The sequence below is a fragment of the Perognathus longimembris genome, chromosome 19 (assembly GCF_023159225.1).
Source record: "Perognathus longimembris pacificus isolate PPM17 chromosome 19, ASM2315922v1, whole genome shotgun sequence".
NCBI classification, from domain to species: Eukaryota; Metazoa; Chordata; class Mammalia; order Rodentia; family Heteromyidae; genus Perognathus; species Perognathus longimembris.
In genome coordinates this window covers 42753823-42776187 of record NC_063179.1, presented here as the reverse complement: position 1 = coordinate 42776187, position 22365 = coordinate 42753823, and the positions used below count along the sequence as shown (strand labels likewise).

General features: G+C 52.0%; 2 protein-coding genes and 1 long non-coding RNA gene across 3 annotated transcripts; 1 reads left to right on the top strand and 2 right to left on the bottom strand.

The window, feature by feature from the left end:
- Nucleotides 1-14143: 14143 nt before the first annotated feature.
- LOC125367702 lies at nt 14144-18265 on the bottom strand. The gene is made up of 3 exons (XR_007214128.1): nt 17796-18265; nt 17742-17744; nt 14144-14156 (listed from the first exon to the last, which is right to left on the bottom strand). It is a non-coding gene; the product is annotated as an uncharacterized LOC125367702 (long non-coding RNA).
- Nucleotides 16366-17555, top strand: Tmem174 (transmembrane protein 174). The gene is made up of 2 exons (XM_048368405.1): nt 16366-17089; nt 17266-17555. Exons 1-2 carry the CDS (start codon nt 16464-16466, stop codon nt 17381-17383), a joined length of 744 nt encoding a protein of 247 aa, XP_048224362.1. The 5' UTR covers nt 16366-16463; the 3' UTR covers nt 17384-17555.
- A 1737-nt stretch (nt 18266-20002) lies between the features above and the next one.
- Nucleotides 20003-20659, bottom strand: LOC125367596 (keratin-associated protein 9-1-like). Its single transcript, XM_048368264.1, has one exon. It carries the CDS (start codon nt 20657-20659, stop codon nt 20003-20005), a length of 657 nt encoding a protein of 218 aa, XP_048224221.1.
- Between the last annotated feature and the right edge of the window lie 1706 nt (nt 20660-22365).

Genomic DNA, 22365 nt, shown 5'->3' with positions numbered 1-22365 from the left:
AAGGAAGACGACAAGAGTTGCCTCCAATATTTGATTGTACTTTGAGTTTGATTAAATGCTTTCCCCCACAAACCTTTACCTAGCATCCTAATTTTTGGTGACAATGTTTCTTCTAATATGGTTGTCAGGGTAATAAAGTTTTCTTTTACAATTCTAATTCAGTATTATGTGGGGGGTCTTAGCCAGTGCAAAAAGGCAAGAAAAAAGCAAATAAATAAATAAGCATACCTACTGGAAAGGAAGGCATAAAATATGCTTGTGAACATAGAACGTATCTTGAGAGTCTATTAAAAGCTACCTAGACCAAAAAGGAAATGATATGGTTTGATATGATGTAAGAGTTTTGAGTGGTGGGGGAACTTTTTTTTTTTCTTTGCCAGTCCTGGGGCTTGAACTCAGGGCCTGAGCACTGTCCCTGGCTTCTGGCTTCTTTTTGCTCAAGGCTAGCACTCTACCACTTGAGCCACCGCGCCACTTCTGGCTTTTTCTATATATGTGGTGCTGAGGAATCGAACCCAGGGCTTCATGTGTACAAGGCGAGCACTTTGCCACTAGGCCACATTCCCAGCCAGGGGAACATTTAAGCGATGTGGCCAGCAGGATGTGGTGGTACACCCAGTAATCGCAGCACCCAGAGGGGTAAGAAAGAAGACTGCAGAGTTCAAGGCCCGGCTTCATGGAAAGACTTTGTCTCCAAGAACCAACCAGCCAAACAAGAAAGAGGAAAACAAACCCCAACATAACGCATGAAGGAGTGGGGGCCTACTGAGGTGCCTAGGTCATTGGACGCCAGACTTGCAGGGGATTTCTCACTCTCTCACCGCATGAATTCTCCCCTATGTGCATTTCCCCCACACGATGCCATCCACCATAGGACCCTCAGCAGAAGCCGGGCCGGGACCATCCTCGTAAACATCCTGGGTGGGGAGCTCAATAAACCTCTTCTTCATAAAGCATCTAGCATCCAGTACTTTATTAAAGCAACATAAAATAAACTACAAGCATGAGTGGAGAAGAGACAAAGACAACTGCATGTCCATATAGTGATACAAACAATTGGAAAATGAAATAAAAAGACGACTCTATTTGATATTGCAATATCAAAGATCAATGTCTTAGGAACATATATGTATGCACATATACTATATTGCCAACACATGCCTGCACACAAACTACAAATGATAACACACATAGCACACATATTATAGGCAACAAAGCATTTCTCAAAATAAGTTACATAGGCCTGGGAATATGGCCTAGTGGCAAGAGTGCTTTCCTCATATACATGAGGCCCTGGGTTCGATTCCTCAGCACCACATATACAGAAAATGGCCAGAAGTGGCACTGTGGCTCAAGTGGCAGAGTGCTAGCCTTGAGCAAAAAAGAAGCCAGGGACAGTGCTCAGGCCCCGAGTTCACGGCCTAGGACTGGCCAAAAAAAAAAAAAAAAAAAAGTTACATAAACTCCAAATGAATGCGAAGGTCCAGGAAGGCCAAAATAATTTTGGAAAACAATCTGGAGGACTTACACAACTGATGTCAGGTGTACTGCAAGCCGTAGTGATCAAGACCCTGTGATCTTGGCTTAGGTAGACATCCAAACAGAGCACGCTTGCGAGGCGGGGCTCTGCTGCGTGAGCCGTCGCCATTTTCTGCACTGGTTATTTTGGAGATCAGAGTCTCTAGTTTTGATCTGACCTTTGCCTAGGACACTGTTCACCTGCTTTACACCTCCAATGGTAGCCGGATTGGCAGGTGTGCACTACCACATCCACTTCTTTTGTTAGGATGGAGTATTTTGCCCTTTTGTGTCCAGGCTAGCTCAGAACTAAGATCCTCCCAAACTCAGCCTCCTAAGTAGCCAGGAATACAAAACCTTTTAACAGACACATTGCAAAAAGAATAAATATAGAAATGGCCAGAAAGCCCGTGAAAAGATGCATAACACCTCTCGTTTTCAGACATGCAAATAAAAACCATAACATTCTAGAATGATAATAACTGGGAGAGGAAAACGTTGAGGTGCTGTCACTTACCCTAACGTCTACAAATTTTTTTTTTCCTTAGCAAATAACCCAGCCAGAAAAATGACATGGCCAGAGTCAGATTTCTTCCAGATTCTTCCAGGTGCATCTGTTCTCTGAGTGCATCCCAGAGAACAAGAGTGTTAAGAACATGCACCGTGGTGTCTGCTTTGACGCAGTGTTCTGCTTGGAGCCTGGCTGGCTTCCTGTGTCCTTGGCCGGTAGCCGAGGCCGGGAGTGTCTGTGTGTGGGGTCACGAACACGAGGGTCGTGGGCAGAGCCGGGCAGCCACCTGTTATGTCCTGTGCAGGAGGAAGGCGAATGGGTAACTGCTCACATGCCGCTGGCACTCTCTGCCCCTTCTCTACGGGCCTCTCCCAGGCTGAGCTCCGCCAGCTCCACTGAAAGCCTCACGGCAAAGGGACAAGGCAAGCGAGGTCCCCGCGACTCTGCTGAGTAGTGAAAAGCAGAGTGCTCCGCAAGCGGCTTCTTGCACAGATGCAGTGTCTCCTTGCAGCCTCGGACAGGACTGCTGGGGCTGCCCACAGCCCTGGCCGGGAGATCTTGGGGCTGAGGGAAGGGGAAGCAGTTTGGAAGCATGCCTTTAACAGGCAGGGAAGGAGCGGGCAGGGCTGGGGAGTGCAACGGGTCCTCTTCTCGGGTCCCTTAATTCTGGGGCAGGAAGGGAAGGACTCAGCACAGGCCGGGTCCCACCCCAGTGACAGGGAGCAGAGCCCAAGAAGAACATGTGGCAGCCGGTGTGAGAAGTTCCAGAAGCACAGAGAAAGTGCACTGGCCCGGCCTGCCTGGTGGGTCTCGGAGGTCGGGAGCAAATGAGATGTCAAGGCCTGGGAAGGGAGGAGGGAAGGGCACAAAGATGGCCGGGAAGGCGGGCCATGGAGGCCCAGGGACAAACAATTTGCCAAGAATTTAATGCAACGTTGAAGTCCCTGGGTGCCAAGCGGGGGCTGAGGAGGAGGCCTGCTTGTCTGGACACCTGCATGTGCTTTGAGGCCGAGTGGACAGCTAGGACACAGATGACGGGATCCTCAAGAGGTCAGGAAGGAGGGCTGAGGCCAGAGAGAGAGAGAGAGAGAGAGAGAGAGAGAGAGAGAGAGAGAGAGAGAGAGAGAGAGAGTGTGTGTGTGTACACCTGTCCTGGGACTTGAACTCAGGGTCTGGATGATGTCCGTGAGCTTTTTTTGCTCAAGGCTAGCACTACTTGTGGCTTTGGGGCGAGTAACTTGGAGATAAGGGTCTCAAGGACTTTCTTGCCCTGTCTGGCCCTGAACCTCGATCCTCAGCTCTCAGCCTCCAGAGTCATTAGGGTTACAGGTGAGCACCACCACCATTCGGCTTCCCCTAAGCTTTTTTTGCTCAGGGCTGGCGCTCTACCACCTGAGCCATACTCCTACTTCTGGCTCTTTGGTGGTTAATTGGAAATAAGTGTTCCGTGGACCTTTCCTGCTTGGGTTGGCTTCAAATGGTGATCCTCAGATCCCAGCCTCCTGAGTAGCTAGGATGACAGGCATGAGCTGCTGAGTCCTTACAGACTTTAGGAAGAACAATCGTCCTGATGTGTGCATGCAATATAGACAGACCTCTCATTAGAATTATTACTGGAGATAGTCAGAAGGGAGGGAAATGAAGAAGTAGACATTGTGTAGTCCGAGATGATGAGGAAAGCAAAGCCATTATAAAATCTGGAACAAATAATAGAGAGGACATGAAGGAAACCAAGACCCTTCCCCCTGAGTCTGAAAAGAAAGTAAATCACAGAGTCTTATAGGTTAATAGGTAAATATCATTGACTGTCATGGGTAATAGGTTATGTAGTGTATTTTTTTTTTTTGCTTGTTGCTGGCTTTTTTTCCATCTCTAGGGCAAAGTCACAGATCCTCTCTTTAAGCTGATCCTCTAGGGCATTTTTTTAAACATCACAGTAACAAATGGCGGACGAACACAACACATATATATCAGTGGTAATCATTTGGAGGAGGTGACTTAGACTCTATTGTGGCTTTTCCTGTCTAGAGATGTTGTTCACACAAGGGTGAAGCTTCCAGTGGTTCCTAAAGCCATTACCCAACCCGTTGGGTGGTAGTCATAGATGACACTGAAAAGGTTTGTTACCGATGCTTTCTGAGAAACACATGAACAAAGGAAATCACATTGTCATCTGAGAGTTAACATAAAGAGCCACGCACACCTATAATCCTACCGACTCAGGAGACGGGTCTGACGATCCCAGTTTGAGGCCAACCTAGGGACATAAATCCATGAGATTCTTATCTGCAAGTAACTAGCAAAAAGCTGGAACTTGAGGCATGGTTGAGAGACTAGAGCACCACTCTTGAACAAAAGCCACGAGAGAGCAGGAGACCTTGCTCTCTGGAGACCTCGAGTTCAGGCCCCAGTGCTGGCACACACATGCCCCTATGCACACACACACACACACACACACACACACACACACACACACACACAAGATAAATCCACAGTGGATGGAATGGAGAGCAACAAGTTTTCTCTGGTGGACGGGGGGTTCCCAGGTCTGCCCGAGAATGTGCATACCTCTCAGTACGGCTTCTTTGCGGGGGCAGCTTGCATGGCCCCCCAGCCGTGAGCACAGTGACAACCCACACCATGACCCACAGTGCCCAGTCCGAGCGTCTCTGTGGGCAGCGCGACACTGTGCTCTAGGCCGTGGCTTTGGCGTTCACCACACTCTCCGTGGCAGCCACAAAAGCCGCCGGTTCCAAGAGCAGCGACGCCTCGCAATGGAGGCAGTGTCAGAGAAACTCGGCGAGAGCAGCGTGGACAGGGCCACGCGAGAGCCGTCTTGGGGGAAGCCAGTCCACGCCGGCTACGGCCGCAGCAGTGCTGTAGGTGCTCCAGGAAACGGGACGTGGAAAGCTGACAAGGGTCATTTTTGGGTTTCCCCGCTTACAATTCCTTACTGCTCATTTCTTTTTAATTTGGATTTCGAGTAGGAAGCTGCTTGGGAGAGAGCTAGCCTGCTTCCAGAAGAGAAGACTCTTGTACGGTGACCTTTGGCAAGGAAAGCAACAGCACACAGAAGCATCTGGAAAGAATGTCTTGAGGGAATTGAAATTGGCCATGGTGGATTTTTTTTTTCTTTGAAAAGGCTACTGAAAGCCAGTTTTCCTGAAGCAGAATCTTGCTGGCCAGCCTCCTTTGAGTGGGAGGAACAGCAAGCCAGCCAGTGGGCAGCTCCCCAGCAGGGGGGCGGACGGAAGGGGTGAGTGCAGTCCAGGGGGCAGGGATCCGTGGAGACTGACGAGAGACTTTGCTCTCCTAGCACATGCTCTTCCTTTCGGAACCAGGTCTCAGCTCACGTCTGGACAAAGATGGGTCCCTTTCTCCACTCCTGGGGGGGGGGGGCAGGGTGCTAGTGTCCTCTCCTTTAGCTTTATGCTCTCTAACGAGTCTTACCTTCCTTCACCCAAGGCAATGATTTCAGCAATGGCTTCCCTCCGCCCAGCTTCCTGTTTGCCACAGAGCTCTTGATGGTCTGTGCGATCGCTTTGAGCCCAGCCGCCCAGGCCCTGAGTCCTGTCTTGCCAGGCTGACCCCTTGTCCTCGTTAGCTCAGGATTCTTCCGGTTTTAGCACTGAAAGTCTTGAGTCATGGGATTCCCCCCCCCCACTCATGTCTCTGGAAAGACCACCCTCTCACCGAATGCCCATCGTGGGCCAGACCCCCCCGAGGAGGCCAGAGGGTCTCCTGGTGTCCAGAGCGGCCATTGTTCGTCAGCGGGGGTGAGCGGCTTCCCCCCCGCACCCCAGGAGAGGCCTGAGCTGGGTCAGCAAGCTCGCCCTCCCCAGTGAGAGCTGTGGCGGGGTGGCTTCCCCGTGGGGAGGGAAGGGCGTGAGGTGTTCGAGGGGCAGTGGACGTGAGGCACACTCCTGATGGGCTTGCTGGAGCTGCCACGGGGACAAGCGGAGATGGCCCCCAAGTTGCAGACTTCGGTTGGCCTGATGGGGACCTGCAGAGGACTCGAGGGGACGTGAGTGAAGGATGGGGTGCCCACCTCTGGGCCTGACCCTCCCTCGGGTTAGCCACGGAAGGTCTGGCACCGCTGAGGGCCCCCGGCGGTGCGGGCGTCTGCCGGGCCTGGCTGACCCCCCCCCCCCCCCCGAAGCTGGAGCATGTGGCCCGGGGCGTTCCTGCGGTGTGCTTGTGAACGGAGCGGCGCTCTCGGGGGGCTCGGGAGCCATGTGGAGCCGGGACGCACGCAGCTGCGGCTGGGCCCCGCTCGCTGCCTGCCAGCCCCGGAGGAGTGGATTGCATTTCAGGCAGCGAGGCTTCACCCTGGGTGGCCTCCCAGCCTCCCACGTCAGTGCCACAGCCCGGAGGGCGGGCGGGCGGGCGGAGGGAGGGAGGGAGCCCACGCCTTCTCCCTTCCACGGTCTCCATGTGCTTTCAGGCCTCCCAGCTCAGGCATGATCGATCGATGGATCGCTTGCATTTTGAATGGCGAGGCCTGTGGAGTTGGGGGTGGGAGGGGGGGAGGGGTGCCGATGTCCCGCCCCCCAGTGACACGTGTCCGCACCCAAACTTTACAGAGGCGCATCTTGACTCTATTCTAGGCCACAACAAGTTCTGCTCCCTTGCAGATGCAAAACAAACAACCTAACAATGATGTATTAGATCCCTAACAGACAAAAATAGACAGCAAAGGCCCCTGAATGTCCCAGCCCCCCCCCCAGCCCCCAGTCCCGTCTGACTCAGTGTGGGGTGCTTGGTCTCGGCCTTTGTGCGCAGGCTCGGCAGAGGAGAAGGCAGGTGCAGCCCGGGGCCTGGCGCGCGCTCAGCAGTCTTGATTTACAGGGCCAGGACGGAGACGGTGCGGGGCATCAGGCTCGTCTCGGCCCCAGGCCCGGGAGCGGCTAGGCCTCAGCCTGCGCCAGGGTCCCACGGGGGCCATTCCGAGGCTGGGGACAAGGCTCGACTTCTCAAGCGGCGGCTGGAGGGCTAGGCACCGGGGGCCCACACCCGTCCCCCGAGCTCCTTAGGAGACTGAGATCCGGGGGATCACGGTGAAGCTAGCCCACGCGGAGAAGCGCACGAGGCGTCGTCTCTCAAGAAACAGCGCAACGCAGGACCGTGGGCATGGCTCAAGCGGTCGAATGCCGGCCGGCCAAGCAAGCCAAGCATGCGTTTAGACTTCAGGGATGAAGTAGAATCCGAGGAGAGATTGCTTGGAAACTTAGTCAGAGCTGGCGCCACTGCACTGCACAAAGTGTTCTTTCTCTGTCATCTCACCTGGAAACTGTGGGAGGCGGGCACTTCAGTATACAAATGAGGACAATGTGGCTCAGGGCCTAAGCAGCTGACCTAGTTCCACTGCTAAGAACGGGAGGAGCTGGGGTTCATTACAGAAAACGTCCCAGAGCCGTGCTCTGTCTCTGTCTCTCTGTCTCTGTGCCTGTCTGTCTGTCTCCGTCACTGTCTGTCTGTCTGTCTGTCTCTCTCTCTCTCTCTCTCTCACACACACACAATGATATGCATTGCGTCTCCTGTGGTCCATAGCGTGCAATCACTTCTATAAGATTCACAGAATCATAGGTTCTGGCAATCTGCGAGAATCCTTTCTGAGATCAGCTCTGGCTTTTCCACTTTGGTTTTTGCAAGAAAGGGAAGCGGGGCCTTGCCTTAGAGGAGCGGCAAGCTGTTGGACCTGTTTGCATTATCACCACTCTGACCAAGCTTCCCGCACACGGACCTTCGGGGGACACGGACGAACCACATCCGAGCTGCGGCAGAGACGCACCCCAGGACGGTGCGGCCCCGGACCCGCTGCGGCTGTGACTGAAACGGTCAGCCGCGTTGCTGATGCTGCTGGGACAAGCATCGCAGGGGGATCCGTTTTAAGGATTCTTGGGCTCCCCGCAACAGGGCCATTTTAGAATGCAAGATCCCGCACCCCAGCCCTGCTTCCTCAGGCCCTGGGAAGGTGTGTGCTCATAGCATGTCTGGATCGTTTCACACCCAGGTTGCATATGGGCCGGGAAAGGGGTCATCCAGGTGGGTGGAATAGGATCACTTTGAAAACCAAAGACCTTCCCCTGGCCACACGAACTTTGCCCCGCAGGGTGAGGGCTGCTGGTGGGCCTGGCCCAGCCGAGCGGGAGGCCCGCCGTCCCGCCAGCAGCCCGCGTGAACTCGGAAACGGAATCGACCCTGACACTCCAAAGACGTTCGGGTGGATGTGTGACCTTTGGAACGCAGGCTGATAAAGTGGACGTGATTTGCAGCCTCTGCGTTCGTGGCTAGAGCGCCGTAAACCCCACACTCGCCACGTCTGTAAACTCCTGAGTTCAGAAGGGAGCAGTTTGCCCAGCCTCCGCAGAAAGCTCGCCCTGCCCCTTGCTGGAAAGAGCCGGGGCTGCAGGATAAATGCCTAGGAGTGGTATGGCTGGGTGGTAGGGTAGGTCTATGTTGAATTTTGAGGAACCTCCAGACTGCTTTCCAGAGTGATTGTACTAGTTTACGTTCCCATCAGCAGTGCAGTAGGGTTCCTCTTTCTCCGCATCCCCGCCGGCATTTATTGTTGTCTGAATTCAGAATATAGGCCGTTCTGACTGGGGTGAGGTGGTATCTCAGTGTTGTTTTTTTTTATTTGCATTTCCTTTACAGCCAGGGATGGTGAGCATTTCTTCATGTGTTTCTTTGCCATTTTTATTTCTTCTTCTGAGACGTGTCTATTTAGTTCCTTTGCCCAGTTAGTGATTGGTTCATTAGTTTTGGACGGGGTTAGTTTCTTGAGCTCCCCATATATGATGGATATTAGGCCTTTGTTGCATTGCTGGTAAATATCTTTTTGCTCTTGAATGCAGGCAGGTCCCTGTCAACAGGCGCTTGCCCTTCATGGTAGAGCAGTTTTGAAAACAAACTAGGAAAACAGATTGTCTTCAGTGCTGCTACGAAGTCAAACACCTGCTTTCCTGCTTTTGCAATGAATCATCTATAACACAGGAGCCCCTACCCCTTACCAGGACCCTGGGAAGCTCAAATCAGAGCATGGGATAAATGTACAGGATCTATCGAGCAACGATCCCACACCCAACATTCCTATTGTCCTCAGAACAAAGCAAACCCTAAATATAAAGAGTCTTTCCACTTTCAACAAGGCCATCACTGAGCTGCGGTGTTGTCTCTGTTGTTGTTGTTTTAGTGGCAGTTGTTACGAAGTCTTCACTTGGAGCCTTGTCCTTGCTAGGCAGTTGCCCCAGCCTTCTCTGCCTTAGTTATTTTTCAGATGCATGTCTGGATTGGCCTTGACGTTGCTATTCCTAGTTATACTTCCTGTGTTGTTGAGATAACAGGAGACTCTGTGGCTCCCAGCTGTGTGTGTGTGTGTGTGTGTGTGTGTGTGTGTGTGTGTGTGAGAGAGGGGGTGCTTTCCTTGAGCTTCTTTGCTCCCGACCACTGCTCTACCACTTGAGCCACAGCTCCGCTTTCAGCATACTAGAAAGTAGCTTATTGGAGACAAAAGTCTCATGTACCTTCCTGACCGGGTTGGCTTTGAACTGTGATCCTCAGAGCTTAGCTGCTTGAGTAGCGAGGAGCACGGGCACCAGCCAGTAGCACCTAGTTGTTGTTTTTTTTATTAAAAACCTCTTTTTGGCTCCGAGTCTCTATTCTGACTCAGCCTCCTGAGTAGCTAGTATTACAGGCGTGAGCCACCAGCTGCAATCTCCCTACCTTTTTATTTTAAAAGGCTATATTAAGGTTATCTTAATAACCTGCTGTCATAGCCAGACACAATGGAGGCAAATAATATCAGTTAGTACACCATTCCTGTTAAAAATCCCCCCACCCCCCCCCGTCTCCCCGGCACGACTTGTAGACCCGGATGTTCATTTAAATGGAGACTCAGTTCTTAGGGCCGAGGGCCCCGTCTCTTCTGTCATTGTTCCTCTCTCGGGAAGTCCCTGAGGGTTGGGGCGTACACTCCCATCTTTGCTCGCTGAAGTTCCCGGGCTGGGCATTCTCGCTCTCCTCTCCTCACCGCGCTCTCTGACACCTGCTGCTTCGGCTCTAGCCCTGAAGACCAGGCGCGGTGGAAGAGGTGCTGCCGTGGGCAGAGCCCTGGAACGGGTGTAGCCCCTTGGCTTCTGAGCTGAGCATTCCGACCTCCTTTCCTCTCCCCTCAACCTGAAGGCAGAGCGAAGCCCAGGGCCCAGTTTCCTAAAGGCTGTCCTCATCTTTTCTGAGTTTCTTGCTTCCCGGGTGCAGGGAAATGGTGGCCACAGCCCACAGTAGAGAGCCCCGCCCTTCCCATGGCCCCCCTCCTCTCTCCTCCCACCCCTCCGTGGACCCTGCACCTTCCTCCACTGGGCCCCCCAAGGCACTGTTAGCTTGACAGAATTCTTTTTGAATTTTGGGAATGCTAAAGGGTTAGGAGACATCTTGGGCAGCAAGTGAGGGGATTCCTGTCCTCTGCCTCCTCATGGAGGCTCGTGGTTTGTTTGGTGGCATCTTGCTTTGTCTGTGCGCTAAGTGGTTGACACCCTGGGTGCCCTCTTGGTAGCAGCCACGCTGGTGGGTTTGGTCTGCAGTCCGGGGAGCGTTCGGTGGCCCCGGTGTTGTGAAAACAAGGGACCTGCAAGGGTCCGGGCCTGAGAAGCCACAGCTTTGAAACATGAACTTGCCATTTAACCAAGCCTTTTTCTTTTTTCTTTTGTTGCTGGTGTGGGAGTTTGAACTCGGGGCCCACGCACCATGCCTTAGCATTTTCTACTCAAGGGTGGAGCGCTACCCCTCGAACCTTCGCGGGGATCCTCCACCTCCAGCTTGTGGGTGGTTCATTGGAGATAAAAGTCTCACAGGCTTTTCTGCCTGGGCTGGCTTTGAACTGCAGTTCTCAGACACTGGCTCATAACCAAGCTATGTTTTTTTATAAAGTTTTTTTAGCATGCACCCCCCCCCACAACACCCCCCCCCCACTACAACATTTTCCAGCAAACACTTTGCTCAGAACTGTTGCTATGGTTATTTGTTGTCTATTTCAGAGATACTTTTATGAAGGTATCTAACATATATATGTTACATATATGCACACGTGAACACACAGGCACATACAAAGAGTGTTATAAGAGGAAGGCATTTGTAACTTCTTTAACTCAATCACATGTATTTTTGAATTGTAGTCAACATTGCCAGCTCGTCCTCTCCCCTCAGAAAGAGGCTGCACTGAATCACAGTCTCCTAATCATGTTTAGGGGTATCCGTGTTCCTACACCCTTGCAAAAATGGTGCATTCTCCAGCTGTAAAAAATGGATTATCCAGATTTATTATCCAGATTAGCAGCTTTATTATTGTGGAAAAGCAAAGGAGATTGAATCCTTAATAAGTAGTTAATATCTTTAAAAATGTATGTCTTGTTATTGTCAGGTAAAATTCCTTGGTACTCCTAATAGGTCTGCTAGAGACTACTTCACCCACAATTCTGCCTTGGTCTCCAGCCTCTGTCTCAGCAATATATTCCTTTTCTTCAGGAAGGAGAAAGGCAGGTTCTTTGCTTTTGCCAGTAATTGAAACGGTTGGGAAAGCAGGTGGCAATGCTGTCGTTGGTTGGCACCTGTCATGTGACCCACATCAAAAGAACCCCAATGTCTCCATCTCTAGAAGATCACGCTCCTTTTCCCCAGGTTAGCAGCTCTGGTAGCCATTCACAGGTCTTCGATGTCAAACTTGGTGAAATGTGTCACCTTGCCGGTCTCTAAGCCAACTCTATGGTGTCGTTGACCTTGACAAGGGTCAGCAGAGGACACGGTGCATTGCCTGGTCAGCAGATGAGGGGTTCCTTCTGTGCCCACAAAGACCTTGTTCACCCGGCACGATGTGTACGCACCTGGGCACAAGGCAACGAGCAGCGAAGGCGCCCTTGGCATCCCAGAACGGAGGGAGACTCTCTCCCACAGGCCCGGGCTGGTGACCGCGGGCTCCGTTCTGTCAGCTGACTTTGCCATCGCTGAGATGTTGCCTGCTCAGCTTCTTTCCTTCACCTCCTGTCAGGGGATAAAGTCTGCTCTGGGAAAAACACAAGAGCCGATGTTCCGTTTGCGTGTGGGGCCAGTGGATGGGTGAGCAGTAAACACACCAGTCAATGGGTCCAGCGCCTCATGTTTTGAAGCGTCTCCTCTCTTCAGAGATGTCCCGTGACCATGAGCCACAGCAGGCTAGGACTAGTGGATACCTTGATAGCTCTTATTTGTGACACTCCCATCTGTTATTGCACCAATTATACCAGAATAATAAAAATGAAGTGACATGGCCAGGCACCAGTGGCTCCGCCTATAATCCTAGCTACTCAGAAGGCTGAGATTTGAGGATGGAGGTTTGAAGTCAGCCCAGGCAGATAAATGAATGACTTGTCTCCAAACGTCCAGCAAGAAGCCACTTGCAGAAGTGTGACTCACGTGCTAGCAGTGATCAAAAGGGCTGAGTAAGAGTTTGAGGCTCCAAGTTCAAGCCTCAGTACTAGCAAGAATAAAAAACAAAAAGAAATTACATCACATGGACTTTGGAAGGATGTCATGAAGTTAAAAAGAAGAGAGCGTTGAAAAATCCTGAGGTTTAATGTAATTCCATTTATATGAAGTATGTAAACTTTGTGTAAGGAAAATAATCTGGAAGCAGATATCAAAAGTGTTTGCAATAAACTAGGTCCATCTTAATAATGAAGCACACTTAATAATGAAGGAAATAAAATGCTGCCTGGAATTTCTTCCTTCTCTGGAAATGGCTGAGGAAAAACATAGGTCAAGGTCAGCCAGGTCAAAGAAGGTGCTCTTATCAAAAGGTATTGATTAAGTGTGCTTTAAAAAAAAGTCATCTTTGTACAATTAATGGCTGAGATTAACTTTTAATTTTATTCCTTTTTCGGGGGGTGGGTGGTGGCAGTCATGGGGCTTAAACTCAGGACCTGGGTGCTGTCTCTGAGCTTTTTTGCTCAAGGCTAGCTAGCACTCTACCATTTTGAGTCAGAGCGTCACTTCCGGTTTTCTGGTGGTTGATTGGAGATAAGATTCTCATGAGCTTTCCTGCCAGGGCTGGCTTTGAACCATGTTTCTCAGATGGCAATCTCTTGAGTACCTAGGATTACAGGTGTGAGCCACCAGCGCCTGGCACTTTATTACATGTAGATAAAAGCACAGGCATATTTTATTTATGTAAAGTTGATCCCCCTCACCTAGCTGAATAACTCATTTGCTAAGTGGCCATTCATTTAGCAGTTGTCTTGCTTAGAAGTTGTTACTCTGTGTGTGTGTGTGTGCACGCGCGCGTGCGCATGCTGGTAACTGGGGCTTACGCTTGTGCTCTTGCTTGTCTTGTTTGCTCAAGGCTGGTGCTCTACCCCTTGAGCCCCAGGTCCCCTTCCTGCCTTTGGTGGTTAAGTGGAGACAACAGTCTCACGAACTTTTCCGCAGAGGTTGGCTGGGCTTTGAACGGCGATCCTCACATCTCAGCCTCCTGAGTAGCGAGGGTTACAGGCGTGAGCTACCAGTGCCGAGCAGAAGTTGTTTCTTCTAAGCAATTATTTTTAGTTGACTGGTTTTCGTTTGTCCTTGTAACTGCATCTTCAGGAATGTCATTGCATCTCTAATTCACTTAGTTCCAGGCCTGCTGCAACTGGAGACGGAGGGGATCAGTTTATAAAGGGACAGCTTCCGCGGCCCATGTGCTTTGTGAAGACAGGGCTGGTGCTGGTTCAGCTCATAAGTAGGACAGACAGTTTCAATAAGATGGGGTCCTGCAATTTCTTCAGCAGCTACTGCTTTCATTAAGAACACCATCCCAAAGAATCTGCTTCTGGATATTCTTATTTAAGGGAATTAAATAGCAGTAAGTTTAGTTTAGACGGAAATAGGGTATTGAATGTATATGCTCTTAGCAAATGTGAAACAGATATCTAATAACTTTGAAAAACATAACCAGATTTTCTGAACTCAGGATTGACTATTATTAGTTTTATATATTTTGAAGAAGAAATTATCCCATAGCATGAAGAGTCAAATTCTTAATAAACTGAACAGAATTAATTATAAAGACTGTTCACAATCTTTTTTTTTTTTTCTTTTTTTTTGGCCAGTCCTGGGCCTTGGACTCAGGGCCTGAGCACTGTCCCTGGCTTCTTCCCGCTCAAGGCTAGCACTCTGCCACTTGAGCCACAGCGCCGCTTCTGGCCGTTTTCTGTGTATGTGGTGCTGGGGAATCGAACCTAGGGCCTCGTGTATCCGAGGCAGGCACTCTTGCCACTAGGCTATATCCCCAGCCCTGTTCACAATCTTGGCTTAGCTAACAAATGTTGTTTTTCAAGGTGTGTGTGTGTGTGTGTGTGTGTGTGTGTGTGTGTGTGTGTGTGTGTGTGTGTGCTGGGGCTGGGGCTTAAACTCAGGGCCAGAGCACTGCCCCTGAGCTCCTTTTTACTTAAGGCCGGCTCTCTACCACTTGATCCACAGCTTCACTTCTGTTGTTTTTTTGTAGTTAATTGGAGATAAAAGTCCCACGGATTTTCCTGCCTGGGCTGGCTTTAGACTCTGATCCTCTCAGATCTCAGCCTCCTGATTAGCTAGGATTGCAAGTGTGAGCCACTAGTAGCTGGCTATTTTTCAAGTTTGAATGCTAAATATTATCACACAGTAGTGGCCAAGGTAAAATAAGATTTTTTTTTTAATTTGCCATGATATCCTGACAATAAACATGCAATCTGAAGTTTGAGGAAGTCTCTGCTCCCTTAATCATTGAGACTATCATTGAAGGTAATATGTTTATAATAATACAGCTTTTCTCTGATAAAGCAGTTATAAATGTCCTTGGTTAGAGTCTAGATTCGCTGGAGCACATTTCTAAGTTAAGACTGTGTGTTCTAAAACCTGAGTGGGTCTCTTTTCTCTTCTGTCTTTCACGTGGCTGCCACGCACAAGGCCTCTCTGGGATGGTAGAGCCATCTCCAAGGTCTCCGATTCTTTACTCGTTTTTAGTTTTTAATCACAGCTGGTTCTACTACTTGATCCACGCCTCCAGCTTCAGCATTCGCTGGTTAATTGAGGAGAAGGTGCTTGTGGATTCGTCTGTCAGAGCCAGCCTTGAAGCTCTAGCCTCAGATCTCAGCCTCCTGAACAACTAGGCTTAGCGTTGTGAGACTTTGGTGCCAGGGTAGATTTTGCTTTCCAGAAAAGTGATCTGGGGCTGGGGAGCGTCGCTCTGTGGTAAAGCACTTATGTAGCACGTGAGGCTCAGTCTCCAGCACCGGTTAAGCTAAAGCAAGAATTGTGGGCTCAGGTGATATTTTTATCATGGGATGAAGGCCTTGGGCAAAAGGGCTGCCCTCTCCGGGCTGGAAAAGGAAGCTGGAATAATATTTAACCACTAATGAGAGGCATCTTCTTGGACGAGCTCTGTCCAGGGGAGGAAGAGGCTACCGTTCCTCTCCTGTCGAGGTGGAAGCCAGGCTGTCTAGAAGTTCTGGACTCAGGAATGATGGATAATGTTAATGAGGATCAAACTGTCTTCTCTAAGTGGCCAAAAAGCATCGCAGGCTACAAAAGGCAGCTAGTTGTCCCACTTTGGGCACTAGAAACTACAGGAGAGCGAGCGAGAGCGAGTAGCCTGGGCTGCTCCCGCCCTTCGATGCCCTCTGCCGGGAAAGGCTCCGCGGGCAGGCCCTCGCAGATGCTGGTGCTTTGCAATTCTACTTGGGGGCCTCTAGAAATAAATTTCTTTATCAATTAAGTCTTTGGTCTTCTGTAGCAGCAACAGAAAATAGGCCAAGAACAACTATGACCACAAGCAGTAATTGACTATGAATCCCACCAATAAGTAGGTATCTATCTGCTCGTCTTCTCTGTCTTCTCCCTTTTAGGTGCTGGGGATCACACCCCCCCCCCCCTTCATGCTTGCTAGGCCAATGCTTTACCACCGAGCCAGTGTCCATCGATCTCTACTGAGCTGAGCCAGGAGCAGTGTCACCAGGCTGGGATTCGGAGCCGGGGCAGACACCTCAAGGCCCCTTCTACGGCCAGGGGCCACGGTGCCATGGCCACAAACCTGGCTGGGGGAGGCAGAAACAGCCCCAGCGCAGCGCCTCCCGGGCTGTAGCGGTCTCACTGCTGCCTTGCGATCCGCGTCAGAGGTGTTGGTTCCCATGCCTGAATGGACGTGCCTTAGAAAGATGGCTCGCCACCGGCTCGCAGAAGGGAGGCCTCGGCTTGCTGGTAATCTTGTGACGACACTTCAGGCTTCGCTTCCCAGACCTTTATTCTTTTAAACAAAGTCCAGCCCTCTGCCTGTTAGGCTCTGTTAAACACAGAAGCCCAAAGGTCTTCCCTGGTTAACCCGAGCCTGCCAGTCCTCCAGCGCACACTCCCGGGCCCCTCGAAGAAGCCACCACCGGCGTGGGGAGCCATGGATCATGGCAGCAGCCGGCTGGACGACCTGCCTCTCAACGTGTTCTCCGTCACTCCTTACACACCCAGTACCGCCGACATCCAGGTGTCCGACGACGACAAGGCAGGGGCCACCTTGCTCTTCTCGGGCATCTTCCTGGGGCTGGTCGGAATCACCTTCACCGTCATGGGCTGGATCAAGTACCAAGGTGTATCCCACTTCGAGTGGACCCAGCTCCTCGGGCCCATCCTGCTCTCGGTGGGGGTGACGTTCGTCCTGATCGCCGTGTGCAAGTTCAAAATGCTGTCCTGCCAGATGTGCAAAGAGAGTGAGGAGCGGGCTGTGGACTCGGAGCAGGCCTCGGGAGGCCAGTCATTCGTTTTCACGGGCATCAACCAGCCCATCACCTTCCACGGGGCCACGGTGGTGCAGTACATCCCTCCTCCCTACGGTTCCCAGGAGCCCCTGGGGGTGAGCACGGCCTACCTGCAGCCCCTGGTGAACCCCTGTGGTCTCCTAGCCCCTGGGGGGGCTGCAGCGGCCGCCCCCAGCCCCCCTCAGTACTACACCATCTACCCGCACGATAACACTGCGTTTGTGCAGGGCGAGGACTGCCCCCCTCTTACGGATGGTGGAGATGCCAGGTATGCTGTCTGTTGGGCTTCTCCTCTCTGTCATGCTCTACTGCGGGCTGTGGTTTAGGAAGCGGGTGGTTTAGAGTGTAGACGTCTATGCGCTTGCTTCCTGGGGGGGGGGGGCACTGGCTGGATGAGTGATGCGTTGGGCTGCAATGCACCTGTGTTTTCTGCTCACCTTTCAGACCCAGCCGAGGGGCCGGCCAGCCGGAAGAGGCCCAGCGGGAGGAGGAGGACCGTGCGCGTTTCTCTCCTCCCCCCTATGAGGAGATATACGGCCTTCCTCGCGAGGCACGGCAGTGAAGGGACTGCGAGGCTTGAGTCGTTGGAGCCCGGGGCCTGGCGTGTACTCTGCGTGGTGACCTTCCGAGGGTAGAACAGCCCAGACGGCTCAACAGATGTCACTGAACGTAGGAGAGGGGCCGGAAGCTGAGGCCAGACTGTGTCAGACCGGTAACCATCACGCTGGCCTGCGCAAAACTCTCCTTTAGGACTTTAGTGCCATTTCAAATTGTCTCATGTAAGAAACTTTCTGATTCTGATCCAAGAGCAGGGATTTCACCTGCCTCCCCAGACCCCACTACCTACTCTTTCCTAAGAAGGAAGGCCTTCCTTTCAACAGCCAGTGGAAACCAGCACTGCTTCTAAGGCGTGGGAACACCCACTGGGGTACGTGGGGTGGGAGAGACAAGTTCAAGGAGAGATTTCCCAGCACCAGTGCATTTGCAAATCCCAAACAGCCTGGCTGCCATCTTGTCTCCTCGGAGGACTCTGAAAACATTAATGGCTATGAAATAAAGGGCTGAATTCAGTAGCCAGTGATAAAATAATGTCACTTGTTCAAACAGTCCTGGCTGGCTGGGTAAGCTGTAAGGAAGGCATAATAGTAAGTAAAAAATGTGAATAAAGTCCTAAATGATTGCTGGATCACACTGATTCTTGGTGGCTGCTGTTTTCTTCTGCAAGGTTGAAGCTTGATGTTGGTCATACAGGAATGGGTCGCGGGCCTCCCCCAGGCTGGGGCCCAGGCTGACCAGGAGCTAAGGGATCCAATGGCCCACAGATCACAGGTACTTCCTCAAGTACTTAGAGACTGGGTAAATCCAGTTAGCTCATCAACCAGAAAGTCAGGGAGAATAGAGGCAATCTTTATGCTAAGACAAGCTCTCACTTTCTTAATTTTTAAAAAAAGTTGATATTCTTTTTTTTTAAAATTTTTATTATCAAACTGATGTACAGAGAGGCTACAGTTTCATATGTTAGTCATTGGATACATTTCTTGTACTGTTTGTTACCTCCTCCCTCATTCCCCCCTCCCCCTCCCCCTTTCCCTCCCCCCGTTGAGGTGTTCAGTTCACTTACACCAAACAGTTTTGCATGTATTGCTTTTGTAGTTGAAAAGTTGATATTCTTAACCCTCCTGAATCTGATTTATGTAATAAACAACCAGAGAAGAGATATAGACTTTAGAAGAGACTGTTTAAAACCATGACTTTTAAATTCTATCTATCTATCTATCTATCTATCTATCTATCTATCTATCTATCTATCATCTATTTATTGGTTGTGGGGCTTGAGCTCAGGGTCTGGGCATTGTCCCTGAACTTTTGTACTCAAGGCTAGCGTGTTCTATCACCATTTCCAGTTTTCTGGTAGTTGGTTGGATGAGAGTCTCACGCACTTTCCTGCCTAGACTGGCTTTGAACTATGATCCTCAAATCTCACCCTCTGGAGTAGCTAGGATTATAGGTGTGAGCCACCGGCAACCAGCCCAAACCACTATATTTTAAAAGAAAATATTTCCTTAGGCTCCAAAGATAAGATCTCTCAAGCTTAAAGGTGGACATTTTCTAAGAAAAAACACAGAATTTGGCAATTCTTTCAAGTTTTACTACTACATGATTTTTACTTCCTATCAGAAGTATCTAGTTTTTCAAGGTTATAACTAAAATAAGGTTGGTATGTATTACTATTATGATTCATATCATACCTTAGTCGTTCTTATGTTTATAGTTATTTTAAGTTTGATGATAAATAAGAGGCGATAGGAAAATATGATTCTGTTGGTAGGTTCAGTTTAGTAGTTTTACAACCGACATGTTTGTGTGATGCTGGATTCCTCGCTGAAGGCGAAGGCCTTCCGTTCTAGGGAGGAAATGAGGCGATCGGAACGCGATGCATCTTATCACCGGGGGCATAGTGACAAGATGGCACTCTGAGTCCTACGGGCCTGTCTCCCCCTCTCCCCCGTACCCCTGTCTTCTTTGTGCAAGGCTCTGTGCAAGGCACCGGTCTGGGCCACACAGCCACGCAGGAAAGCGGCCTGTAGGGTCGTAGCCACACAGCGGAGTCCTTTGGTGCCGCCGCATTCCTCCCAGCACCAACACGGAGGTCCCCGGGGCTTTCGCATGATGCCTCTCGGCGCGGGTCCTCGGGAGCTCAGGGTGCCAGCGTGGCCTGCCACCGTCGGGGGGGCAGAACACGGAACGCTCCCACTCACCCCACATTTATGGATTGAGCACCTGCTCTGTGGCTGGAGGCGGGCCCGTCGGGGGGGGAGGGAATGGAAAAAGCCACCCACGAGCCCTCATCGTCCTTCTCGTCCAGTGGGAGAAACAGATATTTATTAATTATCTATAGGATCAAATGATTGTTCTCTGAACCCAGAGAGGGGCCCTGGAGCCTTAAGAGGGTCGCAGAGTAGGCTTGGGGTGGTGTGGGCAGGGCCATGGGCTTCGAACCCCCGGAGCACGGTTCCCAGGGACAGGTGAGGCTGGGGTCTGTAGCTCGGGGGGACTCACAGGCGTCTGCGGTGGCCCGAGTGTGCGCTCGACGGAGGGGGGAGGCTGACCTCGCGAGGGGTGAGGCCTGGCAGCGTGGTCTGGGTCCCTGAGAGTTGCTTTGACCATTCTTCCCATCGCACTAGGGATGAAGAGGCTGAGGACGGGGTGGGGGGGGGCAGGAGCCGCTCTCCTCTTCCCCGTCCCTTGACGCGTGGTTGCAGCAGCGTGGTTGCAGCAGCGTGGTTGCAGCAGTGTGGTTGCAGCAGCGTGGTTGCAGCAGTGTGGTTGCAGCAGCGTGGTTGCAGCAGTGTGGTTGCAGCAGCGTGGTTGCAGCAGCGTGGTTGCAGCAGCGTGGTTGCAGCAGCGTGGTTGCAGCAGTGTGGTTGCAGCAGCGTGGTTGCAGCAGCGTGGTTGCAGCAGCGTGGTTGCAGCAGTGTGGTTGCAGCAGCGCGGTTGCAGCAGTGTGGTTGCAGCAGCGTGGTTGCAGCAGCGTGGTTGCAGCAGCGTGGTTGCAGCAGCGTGGTTGCAGCAGCGTGGTTGCAGCAGTGTGGTTGCAGCAGCGTGGTTGCAGCAGCGTGGTTGCAGCAGCGTGGTTGCAGCAGCGTGGTTGCAGCAGTGTGGTTGCAGCAGCGCGGTTGCAGCAGCGTGGTTGCAGCAGCAGCGTGGTTGCAGCAGCGTGGTTGCAGCAGCGTGGTTGCAGCAGCAGCGTGGTTGCAGCAGCGTGGTTGCAGCAGCGTGGTTGCAGCAGCGCGGTTCCGGGCAGGTGCTTACAGGGGTTCTGGTGTCTGCGTCGCATGCTCCGGGCCTTGGCCTCTTAGCAAACACTTTAGGCTCATCAAACATTTCAGAGCGGCTGGGGAGCCGTGGAGGGGGGTAATTGGGGGGGGGTGAGAGAGAATCACGTTATTGTCATCGACACAGCAAGCGCGACATCACACAGTTGCAGAATGGCACCCACTCTGCCCGGCCTCCTCTGCACGACGGTGAGCTCCGGGGTCCGCTCAGTGCTGCTGCGGCTGCGGCTGGGGAGTGGCGTTCGGCGGGGGGCTGGGACCCGCTTCCTCCGCGGAAGCCCGGGGGGCAGCGGCGGCGGCGGCTGCTCAGGTTGCGGCGTGCAGCGAGCCCGTGCCCATGGCGGGTGGCGTAGCCGCGCTCGGCCGCCGGACCAGGCGGCTCTCATCCGCGGCGAACGCTCCAGAACGCCACGGCAGGAGCTTGTGCGGCTGCTCTGTGCGGCCTGGGGTCGAGCCCCGGGGGGGGCAGCCCGGGCTGGCCCTGTCCGGCTGGGATGGCAGGAGTGTACCCCCACGCGCGGCTCCACTGCAGTACTTGACCCCATCCTGGGCATTTACTGTTAGGACAGAGGGCACCCCACCTGCGAGGGTGCCGTCGCGCGTGGAGTGGGCACCGGGAACTAGCCATCTCCCTCCCATCCTCCGAGGGGCCTCCACCAGGAGCTCAGAACAAAAGGTCTGACGTAGAGGGTACAGTGACGAATTTAACATTATCTGGGAGCCAGTGTGGGCTGCACGTCACGGCTGGCAAACTGTGAATACCTATTTTGGGTTTTGTTTGTTTGCACTGGGGTTTGAACTCGGTGCTCTCTGATTGAGCCCTATCCTCAGTCCAACCGATGGTTCTGTTGGGGCAGGGAAAGAGCATTCAGAGGTGAGAAAGGAGGCCCCAGCTGGAATGGGAAGATGCTACCACAGAGCTCCCGGGCCGTCTTCGCTCCTGGGCCTCTGTGAAGCTCATGGAACCCGGTGTGTATTTCACCGGTGTCGGCTCCCAGAGATCCAGCCGCTCCCCCTTTTGCTTCACTGAGCCCCGTGTGCCTTTAACTTTCAAATTCACCTCGGGTCTCCCTGCTACAAAACCCCTTGCAATTCTCCCCTTGCTGGGTTTTTGTGTTGGTCTTGGTACAGTACTTCTAATCTTTTTAAAGCCTTTTGTTTGTGCAGAGCTGACCTTCAGTGTCTGTTTTCAACTTCAGACCTTTGGGGCTCCCCTTGGCCTTGTTTACTTGTAGACTAGTGGGGTAAGATTTCACTGCACCCCAAAACAGCAGCCGCTGAGAGGAGCTACCTTCCTATCAACCCAGACAACAGAGGTGGTGGGGTACATCCCAGCGGCTGGCCGTGGCTGACATGCTGGGGACACTGCGGGGCCCCGCTGGACCCCTGCCCGTTCCAACCTGCTCTGTGGCCTGAGCCACTGGGAACACAGCCCGGGCCTGGGCCGGAGCCTGCGCACTGCTGAGCAAGGCTCCTGTGAAGTAGCAAATGTGAGATGAATACAGGAAAACTTTCCATATAGCTAATAAATGACCAATCAAGTTCTTGTCCTACATTAAAATATAACCTAATACAACTTAACTTCCAGAGGCTACCGACAGTTGGTCTCTTACCAATGAATTCTCAACATTCCTTGAATAAACATGAATATGTTTTCCAGACACGCGTATAACTTTATTTGAAGGTGGATATGTGGGGGGGGGGGTGT

What these genes read in the sequence shown, in the direction of transcription:
- Tmem174 (XM_048368405.1), top strand. Translation starts at nt 16,464, where the DNA reads ATGGATCATGGCAGCAGCCGGCTGGACGACCTGCCTCTCAACGTGTTC. An exon ending in ACGGATGGTGGAGATGCCAG is followed by an intron (nt 17,090 to 17,265) that starts GTATGCTGTCTG and finishes CTCACCTTTCAG; the next exon opens with ACCCAGCCGAGGGGCCGGCC.
- LOC125367596 (XM_048368264.1), bottom strand. Translation starts at nt 20,659, where the DNA reads ATGCGACGCAGACACCAGAACCCCTGTAAGCACCTGCCCGGAACCGCG.